Genomic DNA, 16,075 nt, shown 5'->3' with positions numbered 1-16,075 from the left:
CACAAGCATCTGGATGGAAACATGATTGGCTTTAATGATCACATACAAAATACGCACTCTTCTTTTTTGAGAAGGAGCAGGATCCTTGCCAGCAAGCACCCTCCATGCCAGCCTCTTCTCATACAAAAAGCAACACAAGGGTTGTAGTGTTGGTCAGGCCATCTCCATGCTGTCTTCACTGTCCTCCTTCTTCTGTTCCTCTCCCACAAGCATACAGCTCTTCATTGACTGATGGATAGCTTGTCGATCCGCTAGAACACATTTTTTCCAACAAGCTCAGCTTAAATTGGACTCTGTCTCAGCTGAATCCCCTTCCCTATTGACTATGACAATCTGGATAGTGTTCCTGCCGTTTATGCTAACTCCTAGATCAGAGTAAAGGTCCACCTAATCCAACATCCCATTTCTCCCAGCATAGTGCCTCTGAACCTAGGATGTAGCATGTAGCCAACATGCTTAGCAGCATCTCGGAAGCCCAAAGTCTGTAACCATAATCACATGCTGGAGGTCAGCGGTTCCCAACCTGTGGCAATCCAGATGTTGCTGAACTACAATTAATAATCTCCAGCTACACTTTATTGTGGCTGGGGATGATGGGACTTGTAGTTCACCAATATTGGGAGTACTTCAGGTTGGGAAGCCCCTGCCAGTGTTCCCTGTAGCAGGGATTCCCAGGTGTTGACTACAACTCCCAGAATCCTCGGCCAAAGGCCATTGCAGCTGGGAGTTGCAGTCAACAGCATCTGGGAATCCCTGCTACAGGGAACACACTCCACACGCACTCCACACATTCTTGTAGGACTGTGGCATGCATATAGCCCTGACTTCATAAAGCTGCTTGCCTACCAGCAAACACACTCTGTTAACCCCTGCCTCTAAAAACAATGTGATGAAAGGAAAATAGGAGCAGGCTACACAATCTGCTTGAAAGCAGCAGCTGGAGAAAAGAAAGGGAGGGGGGAGGGTGGGAGCTCAGTAGTGGAGCATTGGTTTTGCAGGCAGAAGGCTTGAATCTATTCAAAATCAAATCAAATTGAAGCATTTGATTTGTGCACATCCCTACAAAGTAAGCAACTAGTTACCTTCACTGGTGCAGTTCCGTAGCAATAGCAGCAGCTGGTCCCTGTTGTACCGGATTAGGAATTTCTGACACGTCCTTATTGTAGCTGGCAGAGAAGAAAAGGGAAACCAACACCTTGAGAGAGAGAGAGAGGACTTGCCTCTCACAACAATCCTTCCTCCTGGGAGCAATACATTAAAAACCAGACATGCCATAAAGTGGAACTCTCATCGGACTTCTTGCACAAAGGGCGTCTGGTACAGAAGTGGGTACGCTGCATGTCTAAATCTACAGCCCTTGAGGAAGACTCTGTGTGTGGGCAGGAACAGAGATACCGCACCTCACAATGAACTATGCACACAACTGCAGGTGCACTAGTTGAATGTTCGCAGAATTCAAAAGACACTGAACCTTCATGCAGGCCGATCCGGATCCCTGCTAAGGATCTCTTCCCTCACCCATAACATCTGGATGCTCACTTTTACTGTGTGCAATACGCCCCAGGCCACATGGGCTCTCAGGACTGGTTCTAGTGCCCTTGTTTCACCACTCCTTCAGATCTCTTCATTCTGAGTAAATTGATTAATTCTTAATACTCCTTCAGTAGTAGCTATCTCAAATAGCTTACATTGGGAATATGCAAAAATATCCAGTATATGCTTAAATAAGAAACTAGTGCTGTGCCCCACCCCACCAAAAAAAAAGTCTTGGACCACCTCAAACCACACACCCACACAATCGGAAGACGACTATACTATACTATACGACTACAGTAGCAATATACTACTATACTACAAGGTATAGTTGTTGTGCCTGACCCAATGTGTTTCTGCACAGGACGTTGCCCCGCTGACCAGAAATGTTTCACATATGCTTAAATTGGTGCTGCGCACCCCAAAGTAAACTCTGGGCTAGCCCAAACCACACACCCACACCACCGGAAGCCTCTCCTCTAAGATCATTTGGGGTGTGTTCTTAAAGGTGGTTGGTTACACCAGAGATTACAGCATTACAAGAGGGGTAGGCCATGGGCCTGATCCACAGCAGGGCTATTCTTATGTTCTTATGACTTCTCCAATTGTTATGTTTCAGTTCTATATTTTGGATGTATGCTTTCCCCTTTGTTTCCCCTGAAAGGTGTGGAGTATGGTGTGTGAATGAGTGGAATAACTCATTTAAATGCACGCACGTCTGATGCATTGCCACAACAAAGGATGACAAATGTTCAAGGGGGTGTAGCATTTCTTTAGGCACTGTAAATGAGGGCCTTGAAAGTTGATTGGCCCCGCCTTTGGAGCAAGTAGGAGGAGCATAACCCATTCACTGATGCCATTCCACTGCAGAGAGAGAATGAACTTACTAGGTAAGCCCCAACATTTTGGTCTGTATCGCTGCCAGGCTAAAGGACCCGGATTTCCATGCCAAACAGAAGTCCGCCAAGCTAGTTAACATGGCTAAAAACAAAGAGAGCTCACCTCCAACAAGTAGTGTGTTAAAGGTACAAAGACAACGTTGATTCTTGTTCTCCAAAACAGTGATAAAGGGAAGAGATGACCAGAGAAGCCGATAGAAGTCCTTCCGGCAACACAGAAGAACTATGCCTGTGTAGGCATTGAGGTACTTCACTGGGGAGAGAGAGACGAGACAGATTGATGCTTTGTAGCTTAGCACAGGATGTGTGTGAGAGCAGAGAATGCTTCATACTGTGCCACTGCCAGGCTAAAGAACCCAGATTTCTTAGTTTGGCAAAGCCTGTGTATTGAAGACTGACCAAATTTAGAACATGGTATACATGGTTAAGCTGATGTATCTAGCAAAACGTCTTCTTCACCATGAGCCCCACTGCCTGTTGAGATCATCTAGAGAGGTTCACCTGCAGTTGCCGCCAACTTGTTTGGTGGCTACTCGGGAACAGGCCTTCTCCGTTGCTGCCCTTGGACTTTGGAATGTATTCTCTGTTGAAATAAGAGCCTCCCCATCTCTGGCAACTTTTAAAAAGGTGCTAAAGACACATTTATTCAGCCAGGCTTTTAATTAGATGTATGGTTTTAAATGATTGTAATGTTAATGTTTTTAATGTTTCAATGGTTTTAATTGATTTAGTTTTGATTTTAACTGTTGATTGATGGTTTTTATTTGTTGTAAACCACCCTGAGCCATTGTGGAGGGGTGGTATATAAATCAAATAAATAAAATAATAATGATGATAAAGATAAGATATGAAGAAGGACGGGACAGAGTAAATAAGATTAGGAATTTCAGGCAAACCTAGTTACTCACATATTCTATATCTGTGATTTCGTGTATTCGCAGGTGTCTAATTGACACCCGGTTTCAATATCCATGGATGCGAAAGGGTTAAAACCCACGTATCCATGGTTCCTAGAGGGCCGGAAGTGACTGTGGAGGTCACTTCTGACCGCCATTTTGTCTGGAGTCAGGAGGAGCTATTTTGTGGCTCATTTCTTCCTTTTTAAAAAAAAGTTTTCTGCCATTTTTAACCAGGGGGCGGCAGGGGAGAGAGTGTTCCTGAACACATGGGAACTTGGTACAGCAAACTGTTATAATTATTTTCACATTTTTCCACCTTTTGGGTCCATTCTGGAATCAAACCCCCCTTTCCCCCATAGGCATAATGCCTCGTTAATCAGTAGCAGCAGGCGAGGAACGGAACCCCCACGAGTAACGAGGTTTGCCTGTACGAGGTTTACGTACTGAATTGGAATCTTCTTAACTCTGGGGGAATTTCGTGTGCGCAAGATACAGTAATCAAGATATGTGGATAACTGGAACTGATCAAAGTATTATTCTGAAGAGGGGAAAGGAGCAGGGAAGACAGAGATGACCAGGACCCACAACGGCAAAACACCAGAACCCAAACCTGAAAAGGCAATGGAGCAGCAGGCAAGGCCAAAGTCGCCATGCACTCTCGCAACGGCATTCTTCACTGTACTGTGCACCGCTCGCTCATCAGTGAGCTGCCGACAGCGGGGGTCTTCAGCGATAATCTCGCAGAGGAAATACCTGCAGAAGCAGAGGGAGGGTAGGAAGCTGCATTATACCAAGTCCATTTAGCTCAGTATCGTCTGCACTGACTGGAAGCAGTACTTCCAGAATTCCAGGCAGGACTCTGTCCTAGCCCTAGTCAGAGATGCCAGAGGCTGAACCTTTTCCCTTCTGCATGCAAAGTGGATGTTCTGCCACTGAACTATAGCCCCACCCCACAAAGTGACAAAATATGTCTCTCATCCAGGTGCTGGCCGCAGCAAGACCTGCTTAGCTCCAGCAAAGTGGCTTTATAGTATGTCCTTAGACCTCTCCTGAACATTTTTTATTAAGTGCCGTTAAGAGTTGGTGTGGACTCTTAGTGGCCACATAGATTCTCTCCAGGATGAGAACATTTTTAGTGGACTGATGTTGCAAAAAATAAAACAACAAAAACATCTGGTAGACTGTGTGTAAACAACAATAATAAGAATAGAGGGGGGAAATTGCCACTTCTGAAAAGCAATCCTGGATATTTTAATGGTAGTAGGGACAATAAATACTGGAAGGGTTTTTCCAAGAAGAGCTTCACTCCAGAGCCATTGTTGGAAACAGGACGGTAGACCTGACTCAACAGAGCTGTTCTCATTACCGTAATACATGGGAAATGGAGCCTCCATGTACAGAAGCATTCTACCTCCGAGTATTAGAAGGCTGCTGGGGCCGTAAAAAAGGGGGCAGCTGTTTACCCTTCCGCCCTCCACTTTTGGGCCTCCCAAGGAGACACAGACACCCTCCTCCTCCTCTCACCTGTTCTTAAACCTCACCATCCCGGAGCAGCGCTTTCCTCCTCCCTTTACTCACACTCACAGCCGCCGGAGCTACCAAACTTCCGGGAAGAGCCGCGCTACCATAGAGAGAGGGAGACCTTCCTTGGATCACTGGAAGCTAGACAGCTCCCCTCTCTAGGCCGCTTTGGCTTCTCTATGATGAAACGGCGGCAGATAAGAGACTAAATCCAGTTCCTTTTTTTTAAACACCGGAAGCACTCATAATGGTGACGCTCTTTCGCTGTCTCTATGGTATCCCTTCGGGCCGCCGCATGGAACGTGCGGTTTGTTCATCGCAGCCAATGGCCGCTCGGGACGAGAGGGCGGGGACGGGATCCGTCCTGCCATTGGGCCGACTATTTGCCGCGGGGAAGGTCCCGCACTGGCTGGCTTCGGCGCCCCTCTTTCCTTTCCCTGCTGCAGCCTCCGCTGACTTGGACATTCTGAAAGGTTTCCCGAGTTTACAGCAAAATTAAAATAAAATAAAACGGAGCCTTCTCCTCTGCAAACGGCAGCTGTTGTACTCTGGCCAATCAGCGAGCAGGCAGCCTCCCCTTTTCCCCTTCAAGCTTGAGCATGATTGGTTGCCTCCCCTATCCGTCCGATCGGCGCGAGCCCTGCAGGCTCACAGGGCGAGGGGAGTGGGGGAGGAAGTGGCACGTGTCAAAGTGCCCGTTTTACTCTCGGGGCCGGTGAGTGGACCAGCCAATCAGGTCGCCGCAAGGGGGCGCACGTGTCTCGCCCATTTTGCAGGGCATCTCGCGGAAGTAAAGAGCGCGAAAGACATAGGAAGCTGCCACATACCGAGTCAGACCCTTGGTCCATCTAGCTCAGTGTTGACTACACTGACTGGCAGCGGCTTCTCCAAGGTTGCAGGCAGGACTCTCTCTCAGCCCTAACTTGGAGATGCTGTTTGGGGGAGAAACAGAAGTATATATGGGCCAATTGTACTGAATTGCTAGTTTCATTCATGTGGGAGGAAAATGGGGAGAAACAAGAATTATTTGGCTTTGTCCAATATTGTTGAGCCGCCTAATGGCACAGTGGGGAAGCAACCTGCCTACAGAGCAGGAGGCTGTGGGTTCGAATCCCCGCTGGTGTGTTTCCCAGAATATAGGAAACACCTGTATCATGCAGCAGCGATATAGAAAGATGCTGAAAGGCATCATCTCATACTGTGCAGGAGATGGCAATGGCAAACCCCTCCTGTATTCTGCCAAGAAAGCCTGTGGTCACCACAAGTGACCAACTCGATGGCAACCCCTTCCCTTCCGTTCCCTTCCAACATTGTGAATTTGCTCACCTCCTCTTAGCCCCACCCACAATTAGCTCCACCTCCACCTCTGGCTCCGCCCACCAATACCCTTCTTGCCTGCCACCGCCCCGGTTCCAAAGACCACCAGCCACCACTGCCCTGATGACGTCGTCCTGAAGGTCTCCACAGCCCCAGTGCCTGTGCCTCGACATCCTCAAGTGACACTTTCTGAGATGAATCTGTGGGCTCAGGTTGCATTCACCCACACGGCCTCATCCCCCTGTCTTGTTTGAGAGAGACCCAGCTGGGTCTCCCACTAGCTGGACCGCGTGAGTTCACTCTGCCCTGTAATCTGATAGGACGTGTGCATTGTGTGTGGCTGTGAGCCGGGCTTCTATTTTCGGCCCAGGAGTCTGATGAGGAGAGACACGGAACGCTGGTGCTAAGGAAGGTTTAGGCAGAGAAAAACGAAAGGCTTCCTTCTGCTGTCATTTCCCACGGGCGGACATTTACAGAGAGAATTATTGTCCATTTTCAATCCGAAACGCTCTTCCTTTGTAAGAGTTCAACGATGCCAATCTGAGGTGGAAAAATCTGATGGCACATGGGCACCAAATAATTCCAGAGGAGGACCTAGCAAACGGTTTTTGGACCTGGTTGTGCTGCTGAAAGTGAATGATGCTCAGGAACCCTCAGCCACTAGCAGGGGCGTAACTATAATAGGGCAAGGGGAGACAGTTGTCTGGGGGCCCACTGCCTTAGGGGGCGCCCCCCAGAGGCAAGTCACATGACTGACTCCCCCAGCTATGTACCCGCCTGGACTTCCTTCAGTTGTATTCATCCTCCGAAATGGATGTGAGTGTTAAGACTTGGAGCTACCAGAACAGCAGGTCTTTCTCTAGGACCATTCAATAGCTTGCATCGTCCACAATTTACAAAACCTTAAAAAATAATCATTTAGGATGATATTCTGTTTGTGACACATAGGATATATACATAAATTTTACTCTGCTTTTTGTTACCACTATTCAGCCTCATTTAAGATTTCTTGACTTCATGAGCTGAGCTTCAGTGGGTGTGTGGGGGGGGGGGGGGGGCATTTTAAAATCTTGTCTCCGGGCCCACTCCAACTTTATTATGCCCCTGGCCGCTAGCAAGTGCAAATGAGAATGGATACTGCCCAAACAGGAAGCAGGCCCACCACAGTTGAGCAGAGGACACCCTAAGCACCCAAAGAGCCCTCAAGGATCAAAGCAGAGGGTCATCTAGAATTTCATGTTTTCAGAAACTGGGCACGAGAAGCCGATAAACTGGGGCAAAGACAAAAAATGACACAAACAGCTGCTTCACTGCTGTTCCCAGCAATCCATAGTCAAGGTGCACTGCCTCTGATTGTGGCAATTCCATTTAGCTGGCATGACAAAGTCATACGTCTCATCCCTGCTCTTTTCTTTTTAAGCTGTATAAGCCTGTGTTCATCACTATATCTTACGGCAATTCATTTTCTAAGCGGATGCATTGTGTGTGTGTGAAGCTGCTTTTTACTGAGCTGGAGAGAGTCTTACCTATGCTGACCGCCCGTGATAGGCCAGGATTTAGGTCCAGGGCGCGTCATAGTCTTACATCGAGATCCGTAGCTTTGAACATGCGACCTTTAGATTGCAAACTCAGCAGGGTCCCAGCCAGGATCCATATGGTTCCAACCCATATCATGTGTAAAGACATTTTCCTCACCCCTGCATAATACGCTGCCCTTGCCAGAATTCCTTCTCCTACACAACTGGGAATAGCAGAAATTAGGGATGAGCACAAAACTGGTCTGCCCAGTTCGGTTCAAATCCAAACCGGATTTGAACCCAACCAGGCGTGTTCGGCTCTGGCACCCCAAACAGAGGTCCAGCTCGGTTCGATTTAGAACTGGTTACGGCCAGTTAGTGGGTGCTAGGGACTTTTTTTCCGGTTAAAAAAATTGGTACTCACCGCTGCTGGACCCTCAGGGGGTGTTGCCACAGCCAGGGACCGATTAAGCTTTTTGCCGCCCTTTTACCTTAAACAAAAAAAGGTTGCCTTTTTTTGTAATAAGGTAAAAAGTGGGCAGACCTTCTCTTCGCCCACTCCACCCTTGCTGCAGACACCGCTGCCCACAGAGAGGGGCGGCAGAATTTGAGGAGGGGCAACATTTTCTGCCCCTCAAATTTGCCGTCATAGGCCAATGCCTACTCTGTTTCTCCGTTAATCCACCACTGGTTGCATCCGTAGGGGGATCTCCGGTGGTCCCCCCTCACTGGCCTCCCCCATCTCACAAGGGCTGGTTTGGCCCATTCCGGGGCCATTTCGGCCTTTTCTCAGTGCACGGCGACCATTTTGGAGGCCGCCGCACATGTGCACTGGGCATTTGCATGGTGTGTGCATGCGCAGCAGCCTCCAAAATGGCCACTGCCAGCACAGAAAGGGCCAAAGGCCCCCAAATGGGCCAAACCAGCCCTTTTAATACCAGGGGAAGGATGGCAGGGGGAGGGGGAACCACTGGAGACCCCCTACCATGGCCACGGCTGCACCCCCAAGGGCCCGGCGGGAGTATCAATTATTTTATGAAAAAAAGTCCCCAGCACCCCCGAACCAGCCCAAACAGGCCCAGGGGGTTCAGCTTGACCTGGAGCCGAAGAGGGCCCAGTCTGGCTCAATATCGAGCCCTCAAACCAGGCCAGCTCAAGTGTGAACAGGCTCAACCTCAAGCCGGTTCGCACATCCCTAGCAGAAATGGTGCTGGGAGCTCAGATTGTGCTACCAGACGATCTGTGCTGCACGACCCAGCACAAAGCTCCAGAGGCCAGGATTACATGTCCAGGATTACATATCGGTGTGGTGCATTGATGGAACCCCCGAAGAGATGGACCCTCCAGGTTCTCGTCTCTGTGTCTGCTTGGGCTGGACGCAGCCCAAGGGAACACCCAATCCCAGAGCTGGGGTTCATAGTTCTCTCGCGCCTTTAACCCCAGCTAAAAGCCGTGGTGAAAAGCTGGGCTAGGCGGCACTGCCCCGCTGGGATCAGACCCGATCCCGGTGGTTCTTGTGAGCAACCTAAGCCAGGCTGGGTTTCCCTAGCCTGGAACTTTCCCAGACAACAGGCTTTACCGAGGGTTTTCTGCAAGGCTTTACTGCAAATTCGGAGTTCCAAAAACCGACACAAACGGCGGGGTGGGGTTTAGCCCCGGATATAAATCAGGCTACACTCTAACACGCAATCAAAAACCTGAATTGTGTGCTAAGTGCGCAAAGGCGCACTTAAAGGCGCAAAAAAAGGGAGAGTGGAAAGTGAAATGACCTGGTGAAATAGCCCCAAAGGTGTGAATTTCTATACAAGATGCAGCTAGCAGGTTATGCACGGTATTGATGCTAGGCAGTAGGGAACCAGCGTGAGTGAAGAGTAATGACACTGTTGTCGCTTGTAGCTTTCAAATGAGACTAAATAATAATTCTAGTGCCTGATATTTAGAAAAAATAAAAACATCTCTCAGTTCACCTTGAAGGTACCCTTCCTTTCTAAATGTTTGGTATACAGGTTGAGTATCCCTTATCCGGATATCCAAAATCCGGAATGCTCAGAAATCCGGAAATCACCACGGCGTGCACCATAACAAAACAAAAAACAAAACGCATCAAGCTCACTCACTCACAGATTCCCAGTTTTGCTGCTTTTAAACATGCAGTCAGAACTTGCTTATTTCAAAAGGCTGTTAGTGACAGCAGTTTTGTCTGTAATTCTCACTAGTTGCGGCTCTGTTTTTATTGTGAAGCTTTTTAATGTTTTTGATGTTCTCGCTTTGGCGCTAGAAGGAAATCGTAAAGCCCCCCTCCTCCACTCCCTGCTCAAATAAAATACAGTAACCTTGCGTGTTTAGACTTAGATCCCATGTCCAAGATATCTCATTATGCAAATATTCCAAATATTATGCAGATATTCCAAAATTTAAAAAAATCCAAAATCCGGAACACTTCTGGTCCCAAGTATCCCAAGATAAGGGATACTCAACCTGTATTTTGAACAAAAGCGGCTTCCACACTGGCTATTTTACTCTTCTGGGGTTTTTTTCAGTCCAAATAGTTGCTGATGGGACTTCCATGGCTGCACATGTCTGCGCCTGTCTCCATGTGTTCACCTCTGCTAGAGTTAACTGGCAACTGGGGGGGATTTTCATTGGCAAAATAGAAGAAGCGGGGGACCGAGGCGGGGGAGAAGATGATTCAGCACCAAAAAACCCGACAGGAAAAAAGAAGGAAGAAACCCAAAGGTGTGCTGCTGAGCAAATTGATACCACCGTTATTTTAGGCCTGGCACATTTCAGAGAAATGCTCTTCTTCAGAGGCAAATGTACTGCTTGGAACCAGTGCACACCTGGAACATTTCCAAGAAATGTTCCCTTCTCGGAAAGTATATCATACCATAGCAAAATCTCTTTGAGATTTTGGTATTTCCATCGGGAAATTGCATGCGGGAAGGGTTAAACTCCACCCCTAACCGAGTGCAGTGACCTCAGTCCAAACCCTGCTCTTCCAGACTTGTGGATCGTCTTGATGTTCAACAAGGATGATCGACTTGCGTGGCATCACAAGGATGCCAGAAGTGAGGCCCACCCGTTCTGCCAGAAGTGGGTTTTCTTTAACCAGAGTGAGTTTTCCATCGACACAAGAAGGGGGTCATGGCCCTGGGGTCTCTGACAACTTTAATTTGGTTCTCCGCTTGACCTTCTATATTCTGGGCTAGCCGGGGGGGCTGGGGGGCTTTTTTCAGAATTGCTCGTAGTGAGCCTGTTTGCCCTGTATGACTGCATGTGGCTTTTTCACATGGTGTATGTCGCAGATTGCTTTATCCGCAATGTGTTCTGACTTGTCCCAAGAGCCTGAGGCATGCTTTGCAAATGTAACGGTCCAACTGTTAATGTCCCCGAGTGAGTGGAGGGAAATGTGCTTGGGCCAATAAAATCTGCTGGGAGCTCATCCATCTGTCGAATAGCGCTCGAATGTAAAAGGTTTCTGCCTCGGCCCAGCCTTTATCTTGTTCCACCATAAGAACAGACAAGAGTGCAACTTTAAAATCTGTCAGCTTCAAGTCAGGCCAGCAGCTTCAGCGAAACCACTGAAGGACCTGACAAAATGCTTTCTTCTCTAGGCCAGAATTGAATTTGCTACCCAAGTCCTCTTCAAAAATCCCCCCTCAGCAAATGTTTGTGTTGAATATCCCCCAGATTCTGAGAATGCTTGCAATGGTATTCTACCTCTGACAGGATAGGGTAATTGGTATGCAATTTAATATTTATTTTTTAAATTATTATTATAATATATATATATATTATTTTTTTTACATATTTTTATACTGCCCAAAACTTACATCTCTGGGCAGTTTACAATAAGATAAAAACAGCATTAAAACATTAGTTAAAAACAAAAACAAGAAATTTAAAACACAACAATTTAAAATTTGGCTTTTCATAGGGATATGCAAGAGTATGTACCATTGATGCGTTTTAACAGCTGGCTTGCAACAGAATTTGATAGGGCGGAATAGAATTGGATAGAATTTAATTAATACCCAGCATTCAAACAGCCAAGATGTTACAAAGTGTGAGTCTGCATTTTGGATCAGAAATGCCACAGTCGAAATCTGAATGGCTAAATTGTGAATCTTTAATTTGGAACCTTTGAGTCCTTTTAAACACCTTTTTAAAAACAACACATTTTTAGTTCTGCCTCTTTGGAAAGAGGGACAGTTGTGACCAGGGTTGTGTTTAATCCAAATCCTCTTCAAAATCATAGGTCATGTCCACCACACGACATTTCCTGAACCCATTTCAGAGGTCAGAATGAAAGATGTGTTGGAAGTTAAGGACTCTGTCTCAATGTCTCAATGACAGAGGGGGACAGACTAGTGAGTCAGAGGGCTAGAGGAGTCAAGATATTGGTCATCCCTTCTCTACGGCTCTGACACCATCCTTTTGATATGTAGAATGCTACTCTTAGGGACTTCCTTCCTGTCTGCCTGCTCTCTTCCTCTTTCCCTTTTCTTCTCCCTTGCAACACACACACTCCGCTCTCCCTGCACCATGTGTGCAGAGATGCAGAAACCATCTCTCTGCATCCAGCTAGCTAGCTAGATTACAGATCCTATCTCTCCACTTTCCTATCTAGAATGGAGTTCACTAATAAAGACTCCTCATGTTGATTTGAAACTATGAACTGGCTCCAAGTTTCTTTTACTCTCAGCATACACGAATGCCTGGGCAGACTCCGCTGTGTTTTGCCTCTGTGCACTCTGCTGTAATAGAAGGGTTTCTCTTACCAGAGAGAATTCCCAACAAGAAGTAGGAATAGATTTCCCATAATCCTTTTTGTTGAAAACAAGGCTGCATGGAAGAGGAGAGCAACCTTGTACTGCAGGACCCTCGTACTGCAGGGAGGGGCCCCTATCTCCTTTCCCCACAGCCCTCATCCAAATTGCCTCCATTAAACCGCTATTCTTTAGAGACGAATGCATGCAGGCACAATGCACAGCCGTACCAAAACAGGGACCTGGGGCTTGTCCCTGGGAACGGCAGCACCAACATGCCCAAAGCTACTGCTCATAGGAACCTAGGAAGCTGCCATATACTGAGTCAGACCATTGGTCTATCGAGCTCAGTATCGTCTTCACAGACTGGCAGCGGCTTCTCCAAGGTTGCAGGCAGGAATCTCTCTCTCAGCCCTCTCTTGGAGATGCTGCCAGGGAGGGAACTTGGAACCTGGAGGCTCTTCCCAGAGCAGCTCCATCCCCTGAGGGGAAGATCTCACAGTGCTCGCGCTTCTAGTCTCCCTTTCGTATGCAACCAGGGCGGACCCTGCTTAGCTTAAGGGGACAAGTCATGCTTGCTGCCACAAGGCCAGCTCTCTGCCCTGACGACAAGACACGTCTCAACTGACAAGAAGAGAAGAATCTCGCTAACTCCATCATAATGCCGAACCACAGTGCAGAATGCCATCACCTGGCCCTCAAAGGTGGCAGTCACTGGAGGATGGCTATGCTGGAACGGAGTGCCTGGCTGGTTGGACGTTTACATAAGTCTTGTGCTGTGGAAAGGCAGAGCTCGTCCTTTCTCAGTTGCCGTTCCACCAAACGCATATTTTCCTCATCTTAAAATAACTTCCTCAAACTGAGCATATGAAACAATCTGGCTAAAATTAAAACAGCCATGTGAAGGCTCCGTCTGCTGTTGCCTGAAGCGCGTTCTTCTCCCCTCCTCCCCCTTTCCCCCCCTCCATTTTGCAAGGTCACTGAAACAGAAGTGAACATTGTTTGGGTGCATTGGCCTGGAGCCGAACAAAGAACAGGTCCCCCCTGAAGCACCTCGTGTCTGCACATCCCCTCTTCTTGGGCTCGAAGCCCCATACCAATCCTGCTCTGGGTATACCCAGAAAAGCCTTTCCTGGGTATTTTCAAGGCAGCCCCTAATTAGATGAGGTGTGGGGAAAGAATCCGACATTCTGTTCAAAACCATTTTGCTCCCTCCCAGCAGCCCTTTGGTCTCCTCTTCTAGAAGAGCATCTGCCAGACCCAGAGCTGCTGGAGGGAGAGAGAGCCCTATAAGCAAACCGGCCCATCTGCTAAAAGCTGCCACAGATGTTAGAGCTTTCTCGTGCTCTCAACCAGGCGGAAGGGAGCTGTGTCCAGAGAGCCTGTGTTTTAAGGACAGGCACTCCAGATACACTTCCCAAAAGTGGGCATGATCTCCAGCTCGGGTATTTCAGCCAGTTAGGCCTGGGTGAGTCAAGCCAACAGACAGAACTTCCAGTCTCTTTTCATATGGGGAAATGTGGAAGTGAAATAGCACATATATGGGGTTGGTCACGTTGGTCAAGGTTGGCGTGGGCCCAGAGACAAGATTTTAAGATGCCCCCACCACCACCACCAAAGCTCAGCTCATGAAGTCAACAAATCCTCAATGAGGCTGAATAGTGGTAACAAAAAGCAGAGTAAAATTTATATATCGATATCGCTATAACCTATGTGCCACAATAGAACATCATCCTAAATTATTTTTTTTAAGGCTTTGTAAATTGTGGACGATGCAAGTCATTTGATGGTCCTAGAGAAAGACATGCTGTTCTGGTAGCTTCAGGTCTGAACACTCACATCAGTTTTGGAGGATGGATACAACTGAAGGAAGCCCAGGCGGGTGTGAAGCTGGGGGAGTCAGTCATGTGACTTGCCTCTGGGGGGCGCACCCTAAGGCAGTGGGGCCCCAGACAACTGTCTCCCCTTGCCCTATTATAGTTACGCCCCTGGTTGGTCACACCAGAGCCTCTTTCTCCAAGGGTTCGACATCAGGAAAAGTGTAAAAGCACACCCTGTTTCCATAGTATTGTAGTAGTTACGTAGTCATCGCAGATGCAGCCAGTCCAATTAGAAACCTGCAAAACATCCAGTGAAAACCACATATTGAAAACAAGCAATCAAACAAATAGGCAAAGTGTACCAATATTGGTCAGTTACCCAGAGAGGATAAAAAGCTCGTTGAAATGAGAATGGTGAGCCTTCTTGAAAACGGACCACCCCCATTAAGGGAATACTCTGTGGAGGGTCTTCTTGTAGACATTTCCTAAGAGCCCAAGTTCCCTCCCTGGCAGCATCTCCAAGATAGGGCTGGGAGCATGTTCTGGTGTAAAAAATAATGCATTGCAGCTTATCTATTAGCAGTGGCAGGAGCAGAAGGGGGGCCCCAAAAGGCCTTTACGTCCAGGCTCCAAAATTGCCTAGGTGCACCTCTGTATGGTCAGGTTCCAGAGCAGATAAACAAGGATCAGAGGAGCTGGAGACAGATAAGTAGGAAGCTGCCTTCTACTGAGTCAGGCCATTAGACCATCTAGCTCAGTATTGTCTTCCCAGACTGGCAGCGGCTTCTCCACAGTTGCAGGCAAGAGTCTCTCCCAGCCCTATCTTGGAGACATTGCCAGGGAGGGAACTTGGAGCCTTCTGCATGCAAGCAGGTAGGTGCTCTTCCCAGAGCAGCCCCATCGCCTAAGGGGGAGATCTTACAGTGCTCCCATGTAGTCTCCCATCCAAATGCAACCAGGGCAGACCCTGCCTAGCAAAGGGGGCAGTTAATGCTTGCTACCTCAAGACCAGCTCTTCTCCCTTGTTACCAAGCTCCCTTCTTGGGAATATCATGTAATGTTTACTCTTTTATCTAGGTGAGGGTTGAATCAAAAGATCTCAACTTTTGGGGTGGGGATTTTATTTATTTATTATGGGATTTTATTTATTCATTCATTCATTCATTTGATTTATTTATTTATTCATTTTATTTATTTATTTATTCATTCATTTGATTTCTATACCACCCTTCCAAAAATTGCTCAAGGCAGTTTACACAGAGAAATAATAAATAAATAAGATGGATCTCTGTCCCCAAAGGGTTCACAATCTAAAAAGAAACACAAGATAGACACCAGCAACCGTCACTGGAGGTCCTGTGCTGGGGACGGAGAGGGCCAGTTGCTCTCCCCCTGCTAAATAAAGAGAATCACCACGTCAAAAGGTGCCTCTTTGCCAAGTTAGCAGGGGTCACCAGATTTTTCTTTTTCAACTCACCAGATTTTTTTTTACCCAGCCACATCCCCTGCCCCATAATTCCCCTCCAAATGACTACATTCTAAGGGGAATCGTGGCAGGCAAAGTTGGTGCCAGTCATCAAGGGGAGTGTTGACGACAGCAGACCCCACTTCCATCGATCGAAATATGGCCAGAACGGCTCTCTGAGCCTGGGCCAGTGAAAATCTGAGGCATGAAAGCTCAGACCTAAAAGTGTCACATGCAGACGGCACTCTTTTTCTGTGGCGACCTTTTCGTTTAATCCTCCATCTGCTCCTCCCCCATCCCTCTCAACTTAATTTTGAGGCCATTCGGGATGAGGC

The 16,075-nt window shown here is 47.6% G+C and overlaps 1 protein-coding gene across 1 annotated transcript; it reads right to left on the bottom strand.

Moving 5' to 3' along the window:
- Window positions 1-14: 14 nt before the first annotated feature.
- Window positions 15-5,051, bottom strand: POP5 (POP5 homolog, ribonuclease P/MRP subunit). The gene is made up of 5 exons (XM_053279178.1): window positions 4,856-5,051; window positions 3,942-4,084; window positions 2,536-2,685; window positions 1,083-1,166; window positions 15-251 (listed from the first exon to the last, which is right to left on the bottom strand). Exons 1-5 carry the CDS (start codon window positions 4,873-4,875, stop codon window positions 154-156), a joined length of 495 nt encoding a protein of 164 aa, XP_053135153.1. The 5' UTR covers window positions 4,876-5,051; the 3' UTR covers window positions 15-153.
- Between the last annotated feature and the right edge of the window lie 11,024 nt (window positions 5,052-16,075).

Source organism: Hemicordylus capensis, chromosome 15 (genome assembly GCF_027244095.1).
Source record: "Hemicordylus capensis ecotype Gifberg chromosome 15, rHemCap1.1.pri, whole genome shotgun sequence".
In the NCBI taxonomy this organism is placed as follows: Eukaryota; Metazoa; Chordata; class Lepidosauria; order Squamata; family Cordylidae; genus Hemicordylus; species Hemicordylus capensis.
The sequence above is the reverse complement of the archived record's forward strand: the minus strand, read 5'-3'. Positions and strand labels throughout refer to the sequence as shown.